Source organism: Chelmon rostratus, chromosome 15, assembly GCF_017976325.1.
Source record: "Chelmon rostratus isolate fCheRos1 chromosome 15, fCheRos1.pri, whole genome shotgun sequence".
Taxonomy (NCBI): Eukaryota; Metazoa; Chordata; class Actinopteri; order Chaetodontiformes; family Chaetodontidae; genus Chelmon; species Chelmon rostratus.
In genome coordinates, this window is record NC_055672.1 from 24,471,721 (window position 1) to 24,481,538 (window position 9,818).

A 9,818-nucleotide genomic window follows, 5' to 3' on the forward strand; every position below is an offset into this window, starting at 1 on the left:
CAATGTATATATATATATATATTATTATTATTATTATTATTATTATTTAAAGGAGAATGTTTAGTCTTTATACAACTATATTTCTAGCTTGTTGCTTTGGAGATTCAGATAAAAAATATGAATTGTATGAATTGTTCTTGCTCTGCTACGGTCATAGTTACTCAGATTAAATATCAATGACCATAAGGAACCGCTCAATTTAAGCCGAGAAAGAAGTTTTGTCAATAGTGCAAAATAAACAAGGCAAGCAACTGGATTCAACAAATTATTTTATTGTATAATATATCCAGGGAGTGTTTAGCTAAGTTTTTCTTGAGTGAACAGTCTTTAAACTCATTCAACCTCCTACAGGAAGCAAAAGATGGCAGAGAGCAGGCCAGGAGAGACATACAAGTGTCCATTACATTCTTCCACCGCAGCAGTAGGAAGAAAAGGAGATGTGGACACCTGGCTGTGAGCGCTCAACATCTCCAGACTCACATGCAGGAATCACAGAGTCAGCTGCTCGTCCATACAGTGATAAGCAAAGACGTTCAAGCTCTAGACCAAAAGTAACGCTGCAGTTTATTTATTTTTATGGTGAGAGCATTCCACTGCCAGAAGCAGACCACATCATGGTCCCCAGTGGAGACCAGGTCCTGAGTTGAGTCAAGCCTGTCACTGCTGGAGAGAACTGATAGAGGTAAAGAAAGATGAAACAGTGTTGAGGGTGATACATTGAAAGATAGAAATATACATAGAAAGCCACTGTTTCCCAAACATTTTCATTATATTTACAGTCGAAAACTACAATATAATAGTGCAAACTCTCATATTAAGTTTGTGAGTATTTTCAGATGTATCAAGTGAACCATATAGTAATTATGGCCATTTGAAAGACTGCAATAGGACCATAAGTTATTGGACAAGTTCCTAGAAACCAAAATAAAATGGTCATATTTAGCACTTGGTTGCAGATTCTTTGAATTTGGTGACCAAATAATAGCTACCCTCATGTTAAACCTGAAAGTCTGCACTTTAAATTCCTAATCATTGTTTCTTTCAAATCCAATAGGCTGAAGCTCCGAGCCAAAATAACCAAAAAATGCTTCATTGTCTAAATACACACTGACCTATCTGTATAAATCCCAAACCAACCTCACACCTGTAGCCCAACACCTAAACTTGTGTGTTCTTCACCATCAGGAATCAGAGGTTAACTCCTGGCAACATTTCAGCAGTTCCCTCTAAGTGTGACCACTACTAGGCAACACCATGCGGATGGATCTGGTGGCAAGCAATCTTCCTAATAACAAAAGCAAAAACACATGGGTCACACTGAGTTTGAAAGGGGTATCAGATTGTTTAAACAAAAGTATAGATTAATTTATGGGATAGCATTCACATATACATGAATCAGGAAATAACAGTTTACTACATAATAAAACAACTTTCTGTGGAAAACAGTACTGTTTAACCTCTTGAGACCCTGCATCCTCATATGAGGACATTACTTTTTTGCTGTTCTACACCATGATACTTCATTTGTAAGAATGTTGACCAATTGTCCTCATCCGGGGGCCCTGCCTGCACCATCTAGTGGTCTAATAACGAAATTACACTCATTTGGAAAAAAACAAGATGGCAGGAATCACAGCAAGAATTTTCTACAGCAGCTCCCGACAGAAATATGGACAAGGTAAAAATCCTTCTTGAATTTTATGATTGAAACTAGTGTATTTATGCACAATAACATCTGTAGCTTCACTTGGCATGCTTATTTGATAAATTTAACTAATATTAGCAAGCTACAATGTCTGTAAAGATGATGTACTTCTTTGAGGACGTCAGGTCTAGCTTCACTGCAAAAACGTGAAATTTTGCCAAGAACATTCATTTTATTTTCTTTATTCTTAGCTAAAACTTTTAATCAAAATGTCTAATTTCTAGCCAAAATAAGTATTATTACACTTAAAATGAGACTCATCCTCCAAAAAGTAACTTGTTTTTAGACAATTACCACTTGTTTCAAGCTAATTTTTCACTGCAAAGAAGTAGAATAATCTGCCAGTGAAGGAAGTTTTTAGGAGGTTTTTACTTCCTATTACAAGGAAATAGATGCATTTTTATGCATTTTTTGTGCATTTTTATCATTACAGGGAGAATGTCCTTTTCGAGAGCTGAACGATTGCTGAATGCAATCGCAGATGACTCTGACATTGAAGATTTGTCAGATGGTGAAGAGAATGATCCTGCTGTGAGTCAAATTGTTCCATGTGAAGCATCTGTGGAGCAACCTGATGATTCTGATTCAGATTCAGATTATCAGCCTGATGCTGCTCTCATAAGTGAAGATACTGACAGTGATACGAGTGAGCCACAACATAAACGACAGCATCTTGAGAATGATGGTGAGACATGACCTAATTCCCATGTTTTTACTCTGTAGCACTTTATTTCGTTCAAAATGTTGAGTATATTGCAAATAAAATGTTTTATATTTTTATTATTAGATTGTGACCAGGAGGTGGAAGGACGTAGGGCAGGACAAAGAAATGTAAAAAGAGAGTACTGGAAGTCTGCTCCATTCAACCCTATCTTAGTCCCATTTCAGGGAGCTGATGAACAACAAGATGAGAGAGCAGATTTGTCGCCGGTGGAGTACATGGAGCAGTACATTGACATAGAACTATTGAAACTCCTTGCTGACTGTACAAATTCTATGTCATTAGCTAAAAGTGGGAGATCTCTCAACACATCGGTTGAAGAGATGTACCACTTTTTTGGAGCATCCATCTTGATGTCCTGCATCCCTTACCCACAAACCCGCATGTTCTGGTCCACTAGCCTGAGAATCCCTGCCATTAGTGACACAATGAGACGCGACCGTTTCTTCAAGCTGAGGAGCCATCTGAAGGTAGTAATTGATGATGATGTTCCCGAAGACAGGAAAACCGACAAATTCTGGAAGGTGAGGCCTTTCATGAATCGCATACTCAAAGGCTGCCACGCTCAGGCTCGACCAGAATCCGTCTCAATAGATGAGCAGATGATACCATTCACTGGAGCCTGTCCGTTCCGCCAGTATGTGCCGCTAAAGCCAAATCCAGTTGGCATGAAGAACTTTGTCTTGGCATCAGCAGATGGCATCGTTCTGGACTTTGAAGTGTACCAAGGCTCAAAGTCATTGGCTGCACAGGTTCCGGACACAGAAGGATTGGGTTTGGGAGCCCTGGTCCTCAAACGGCTGACAAAAACAGTGCACCCTGGTACAAAGGTGTACTGCGACAGGTTCTTCACCACCACATCAGCTGTGGACTCCATGCTGGAGAAGCAGGTATATATTTTATATAGTCTTCCAGGTACTATTGTGCTTGTTATTATTATGTTTTGCTTTTTTGGTTTCACAGCAGAAAATAAGAACATTCATCAATCTGTTTCCATCTGTTGGTCAATTGTTGTGTCGGTCTGGCTTAGGGTGCAGATTTATCCTGTTTTCTGTCAAGATGGCTGCCATGAAAAATCATCCTTGCTATATCACTTTGCGATTATCTTATTGGTTTTGTTTTTAGGTGTATCTATCTGGTACAGTCATGAAGAACAGGATTCCAAAAGCAATGCAGAAGCTGCCAAGTGACAAGATCATGAAGCAGCAAGGCAGAGGTACCTCTGCATCAGTTGTCAGGGGAGATGGGAAACTGAGTGTTGTGAAATGGTTTGACAACAAGCCAGTCCTGATGCTCTCTGCTGTCCACGCTAAGGAGCCAGAGGATACCTGCCAGCGTTGGTCTAAGAAAGACAAATGCTACATAACCGTCAGACGACCAAATGTTGTAAAGGAGTACAACGCAAAGATGGGTGGGGTAGACTTATCAGACAGAATGATGAGCTACTACAGGATGAGTGTGCGAACGAAGAAGTGGACGATTCGCATGCTTATGCACTTCATGGATCTGGCTCTGGCCAACAGCTGGCTGCTGTATCGCAGAGATCACAAAGAACATGGTACCCCAAGAAAGGCTATCATGACGTTCCTTGCGTTCCGCATGGACGTGGCTCAGGTGTTCCTCAACAAGTGTGATGTCACGCATGCAGAGGAAGAGAGTGCATGCTGTCCACAATCTGTCCAAAGATCCCTGGTCACTCCAGTCCCCCACATCTCAGTGCGTACAACCTCTAATGCTCATCTGCCAGAAGTTGTCGATCTCAAGAACCCGATGCGTTGCAGACAACAAGGCTGCCCTGGGAAATCCCGCGTGCGCTGTACGACATGCTTTGTGTTCCTCTGCCTGCAAAGTAGGCGCAACTGCTATGAAGCCTTTCACAGAGGCTAGTAGAACTTTGAATGACTGTTTGAGTTTGCTATGACACGTTCATAATGATGTTTAAAAACTTTGCACTTATCCATGCAAAGCCTTTCACAGAGGCTAGTAAGAGTACTTGAATGAACGACCGAGTTCGCTATGAAATGTTTATAATGAGGTTCATGAATTTTGCACTTTTCCATGCAAAGCCTTCACAAAGGCTAGCAAGAGTACTTGAATGAATGACTGAGTGCTCTATGACATGTTCATTACGACATTCAAAAACGTTGCACTTTTTCATGCAAAAAAGCTGCACACTTTTATCTGCACTTTTGTGTTTGTTGACAGTTTGAAATAAACTTTTGTACTTTGTTAACCAATGTTATCTTCCTTGTGTCATACAGAAAGTCTGGACAGAAAGCAGTGTAAATGTACATGTAAATGTACTGTGAAACACAGGTGTAAATAATAAACTGATTGAACGGTAGCTATTGTTATACAGTAAGATAGACCCAATGCCCTCATATGAGGACATTGGTTTTTGAGATAACCACATACTGTAGAAAGCTAAAATTTCATTTTTAGGCTAATTGGGTCCCTCTGATTCCAAATAGCAAGGAAAAAATGTATATGCAAAGACAGACCCATTGTCCTCATATGAGGGCATTGGTTTTGAGATAGTTCAAGAGCACATAGAAAGCTAAAATTTAATTTCAACTAAAATTAGGTCCTACTAATCCCAAATAGTAAGGAGACATCAAAAATGCACATCAAAGAAAAACCCGGGTCTCAGGAGGTTATAGCACAAATGTTACAAACACAGAAAGCAAATCTCCAGGTATAGACTGAATTCCTGTTGAATTGTATTTCACATTTTGGACCAAACTGGCCCCCTTTTTCATTCAAATGACAACATACATGTCAAATAACTCAGTCATTCCTAGATCTATAGACCAAGCAATAGTCTCTGTTTTACTGAAACCAGGTCAAGTCAGGAGAAGTAAGAAAGTAATAGAGCAGCAATGGTTTAACCAGATTGTATGTTTTGTGTACTGTATGTATGAACAAATAGGTCTGATTAAAAACAAACACATCAAACAGAAGAAAATGTTTAGGTGTAATACAACACGTAGCAAAGGACAATCAAAATAAACATTAATCAGTGGTGGCTGGTGCTGAAAAAGCATTTGACTGACCTTTTTTAAGTTTTCAAAATTTTCATTTTCCCATTGAGATCAGATTTAAAAGAAAGGTGGATTCAGGTTAAAATGCACAAGTCTATCCTCAGAACCTCTTTCTAAACACTGCTCAAAAAAATAATGGGAACACTTAAACAACACAATGTAACTCCAAGTCAATCACACTTCTGTGAAATCAAACTGTCCACTTAGGAAGCAACACTGATTGACAATCAATTTCACATGCTGTTGTGTAAATGGAACAGACAACAGGTAGAAATAATAGGCAATTAGCAAGACACCCCCAATAAAGGAGTGGTTCTGCAGGTGGTGACCACAGACCACTTCTCAGTTCCTATGCTTTCTGGCTGATGTTTTGCTCACTTGCTCACTGGCGGTGCTTTCACTCTAGTGGCAGCATGAGACGGAGTCTACAACCCACACAAGTGGCTCAGGTAGTGCAGCTCATCCAGGATGGCACATCAATGCGAGCTGTGGCAAGAAGGTTTGCTGTGTCTGTTAGCGTAGTGTCCACAGCATAGAGGGGCTACCAGGAGACAGGCCAGTACATCAGGAGACGTGGGGGAGGCTGTAGGAGGGCAACAACCCAGCAGCAGGACCGCTACCTCTGCCTTTGTGCAAGGAGGAACAGGAGGAGCACTGCCAGAGCCCTGCAAAATGACCTCCAGCAGGCCACAAGTGTGCATGTGTCTGTTCAAACGGTCAGAAACAGACTCAATGAGGGTGGTATGAGGGCCCGACGTCCACAGGTGGGGGTTATGCTTACAGACCAACACTGTGCAGGACGTTTGGCATTCATCAGAGAACACCAAGCTTGGAAAATTCTCCACTGGGGCCCTGTGCTCTTCACAGATGAAAGCAGGTTCACACTGAGCACATGTGACAGATGTGAAGAGTCTGGAGACTCCGTGGAGAACGTTCTGCTGCCTGCAACATCCTCCAGCATGGCAGGCAGTGGGTCAGAAATGGTGTGGGGTGGCATTTCTTTGGGGGGGGGGGGGGGGGGGGGCGCACAGCCCTCCATGTGCTCACCAGAGGTAGCCTGACTGCCATTAGGTACCGAGATGAGATCATCCGCCACCTCATCAGGAGCTTGCCCAGGTGTTGTCGGGGGGGTCATACAGGCACGTGGAGGCCACACACACTACTGAGCATAATTTTGACTTGTTTGAAGGACATTACATCACAGCTGGATCAGCCTGTAGTGTGTGACTCCAAAGCCAGACCTCCATGGATTAATACATTTGATTTCCATTAATTCATTTTTGTGATTTTGTTGTCAGCACATTCAACTATGTAAAGAACAAAGTATTAAGAATATTTCATTCATTCAGATCTAGGATGTGTCATTTTAGTGTTCCCTTTATTTTTGAGCAGTGTATATACTAAGGATAAAAATACAGTGTCAAGTTTGACCTATGCAGCAACATGAAGAAAACATTCTATTCTGAGTGGGCTGACATCAGGATAGCTCCTTAATGTTCCATGAAGCTTTTTTTACATTTGGGTTTGAAACTTTCAGTGACTTCATAAATGATATGAAGATGAATGAACCTGATACAAAGCTCTAGTGTCTGTGAATTAATGTTGGCCATCTAAGATGTCAAGTAAATCACCACATCAGGTGTCCCCAAGCTCCAAAGGGACCATCCTCCTCAGAGTAACACTTTTGATTAGAAAACAAGATGAGATAATAAACCTTGACATCAAAGGCCAAGGAGTAAAACAGGCTAATTTACTGATATTATACAAATATATATATATATTACATTTTTAGATTTTTCAAGGGGCCATAAGATTCTTCAGTCAATAATAGCCAATGCCAGATAAATAAATTCACACCCAAGCCCCTGGGCAACAACAGAGAACCTGAGAAAAATGCTAGATTTTACAGGTTGACTTTGGATTTAACTGACTGGCTAACAACAGCACGAGGTAACCTGCAGGAGTTTACTGCCCCCTGGCACCCAAGAGCTTAACCTACTTAAGGAAACTACAACCCAATTTTTGGCACTGTCCATCGACAGTGGTGGAGGAAGATACTTTACTCAAGTAAAAGTAGTAAAAGCACTATTTTACAAGTAAAAGCATTAATCTAATAACATGACACACAATGGAAATAAACGCTCTTTTTATTGCCATATATCGGAAAATAATGAATGATGTTTCATAAACCTTACAAGTTAGTGTGAGCTGGGATGTGGCAGGATCGTTACATTAACGTGATGACTGACAATAAATAAAGACAATGCTATTGGTCAGCCCATTCAAACAATGACGATCATACGAACAGAACGATCAGGCCCAAACTGACTGAACGTGTACAAAAGGGGGAATGCTCTGAGATCTAACAAAGACGTCACACCAACCCTGGTGTACTAGTTTAAGTTTTCTTGTGGTCTCAACAGAACTGCAAAATTTTCAAATATGAAGCAAAACACAATAGCATGCCGGTCTGTCTCATCCACAGAACGTCAGTCCAATTCACCGTCTTTGTCCAACTTCTGTGCTGCAAACGGACGTCTGTTCCTCTGAACCTGGAGCTGAAAACAAACAACAAGGGGGAATGATTGGAATATGATACACAGAGAATATCAATATATTTGCAAATTTCTCCTTGGAGATGAATAAAGTATCTGTCTATCTATCATATTAAGCTCTGCTTTATGTCATTTTGAAACTTGATTATGTCAACTTCAACTTCTAAAAAAAACCAAAACACTTTTTAGCCTATGTTTAACTAATGTCTCCATCTGCTGATGTTCACATTTGATGCATTTTTTCCTGTTGATCATTAAAAGGAAAAAAAAATCAAAGCTTTAAACCCAAAACCAACAGTTCAAGGGGTGAATAATAATAATAATATAATCACAGGACTTTGATGAAAGTGGAAACTCCACACTTCAATAATAATAACAACTCTAATAATAATAACAGTAATAATAATAATAATCAGAATAATAATCAGAATAATAACTATCATCATGATGATACACTTTTATTTTTAATTTTATGAAGAGTAATAACACAAATACAGCACATGAAAAACAGAAAAAGGGGATAGCAGATATCAGATAAATACCAAGCTCTTATCAATTTTTCACTCATGCAGGTCCGTGACATGAATCTGAGAGGGCAAACTATCAGGTCAGATATTGTTTATGTCGTCATTGTGTTGTGTTATAAAGGGACAGCAGCAGTCAGAGTTTCTGTTGCGTTAATCAAGACTCCAATCCTCTCTTGCTTGGTGTTTACTTTTACCTTGGCTCCCTCCAGCATGTGTGAGTCTTTCTCGAGTGCATTATTCAGTCCTTCCTCTGTTGTGAATCCAATCCAGCAGAAGCCTCTGTGGAAGCCTGTTTCTTTATCCTGGTGTAACACACAGCACACACTCAAATGCACAAACAACTCAACATTTGCAGTGAAACTTGGCGTTCACTTGGATAGATTCAAGAGGCTTTCAGTCTCTGCATGTAGATTTTTTTTTACCATACCTAAAAAAGGAAACCAATGGGCAACTGGATGAAATCTAAAACACTGTGATATGTATATGTATATGAATGAATTAATAGGAATGAATTGGAAAACTCAGTAAGAAAAAGTTAAGCATTCTTCATTTGGAGTGTTATTAGCAGTCATTTACATTATATTCATCTTTACTGTCACTGCACACATGACAGACATGTGTGCATATAGATATATATCAATAAATTGATGTATAGAATGAAAAATAAATCTGTGGGGTCGAACAGTAAGAGGGGGCGAACTATGGCATGAACAAAACCTCTGATTTGTAGTGTATGGACTGAAACAATATATCAAAGACTGCATACAGCAGAATGAGTCAGTCAGTCGTTCTCATGCTGTGACACTCACAAATGGTAGGAGACACTTCTTCACTGAGCCAAACTGTCCAAAGTACTCCCTCATCTCCTCTGAAAAAAACAAGAGCATTTCATTTTCTCGAGCAGTTTGAAATCATGTCTGTCTGGCAGTCTGCGTCCCAGCGAGCATCAACGGCCCCGAAGCGTGACAGTGCTCGTAAAGCTGCGTGCTGCGTAAAACGATGTTCAATATAAAGCGAGTGGCTTAAAAAGCATAGCTTGCTGCCGCTTTATACAAATGACAATTTCAACAATTTAATCAACTTACTGCCAGCCACAGTCCATGGTATTTTAGTAACGAACGCCTCGAAAACCTTCTTAGACGGCGCTGCCATTTTTCGTCCTTGGTATACCACTCTGACCTATGACGTAAAGTCACGTGACACAAACTGGTACGGATTTCTGACAGAACGATTTGTTGAAAATAAACTTTTGGCTTAGTCTTGATAAAT

General features: G+C 40.2%; 2 protein-coding genes across 2 annotated transcripts; one reads left to right on the top strand and one right to left on the bottom strand.

Annotated features, from left to right (window-relative positions):
* The first annotated feature begins 1,620 nt into the window (after positions 1–1,620).
* On the top strand, positions 1,621–4,313 carry LOC121618600 (piggyBac transposable element-derived protein 3-like). The gene is made up of 4 exons (XM_041954119.1): positions 1,621–1,678; positions 2,139–2,236; positions 2,594–3,316; positions 3,552–4,313. The coding sequence occupies exons 1-4, from the start codon at positions 1,621–1,623 to the stop codon at positions 4,311–4,313; spliced, it is 1,641 nt and encodes a 546-aa protein (XP_041810053.1).
* A 3,283-nt stretch (positions 4,314–7,596) lies between these two features.
* LOC121618711 (SRA stem-loop interacting RNA binding protein) lies at positions 7,597–9,735 on the bottom strand. The gene is made up of 4 exons (XM_041954274.1): positions 9,635–9,735; positions 9,359–9,417; positions 8,744–8,851; positions 7,597–8,025 (listed from the first exon to the last, which is right to left on the bottom strand). The coding sequence occupies exons 1-4, from the start codon at positions 9,699–9,701 to the stop codon at positions 7,957–7,959; spliced, it is 303 nt and encodes a 100-aa protein (XP_041810208.1). The 5' UTR covers positions 9,702–9,735; the 3' UTR covers positions 7,597–7,956.
* Between the last annotated feature and the right edge of the window lie 83 nt (positions 9,736–9,818).

What these genes read in the sequence shown, in the direction of transcription:
- LOC121618600 (XM_041954119.1), top strand. Translation starts at nt 1,621, where the DNA reads ATGGCAGGAATCACAGCAAGAATTTTCTACAGCAGCTCCCGACAGAAA. An exon ending in CCGACAGAAATATGGACAAG is followed by an intron (nt 1,679 to 2,138) that starts GTAAAAATCCTT and finishes TTATCATTACAG; the next exon opens with GGAGAATGTCCTTTTCGAGA. An exon ending in GTGAAGAGAATGATCCTGCT is followed by an intron (nt 2,237 to 2,593) that starts GTGAGTCAAATT and finishes GTCCCATTTCAG; the next exon opens with GGAGCTGATGAACAACAAGA.
- LOC121618711 (XM_041954274.1), bottom strand. Translation starts at nt 9,701, where the DNA reads ATGGCAGCGCCGTCTAAGAAGGTTTTCGAGGCGTTCGTTACTAAAATA. An exon ending in AGAAGTGTCTCCTACCATTT is followed by an intron (nt 8,852 to 9,358) that starts GTGAGTGTCACA and finishes GTGTTACACCAG; the next exon opens with GATAAAGAAACAGGCTTCCA. An exon ending in ACATGCTGGAGGGAGCCAAG is followed by an intron (nt 8,026 to 8,743) that starts GTAAAAGTAAAC and finishes GTTTGTTTTCAG; the next exon opens with CTCCAGGTTCAGAGGAACAG.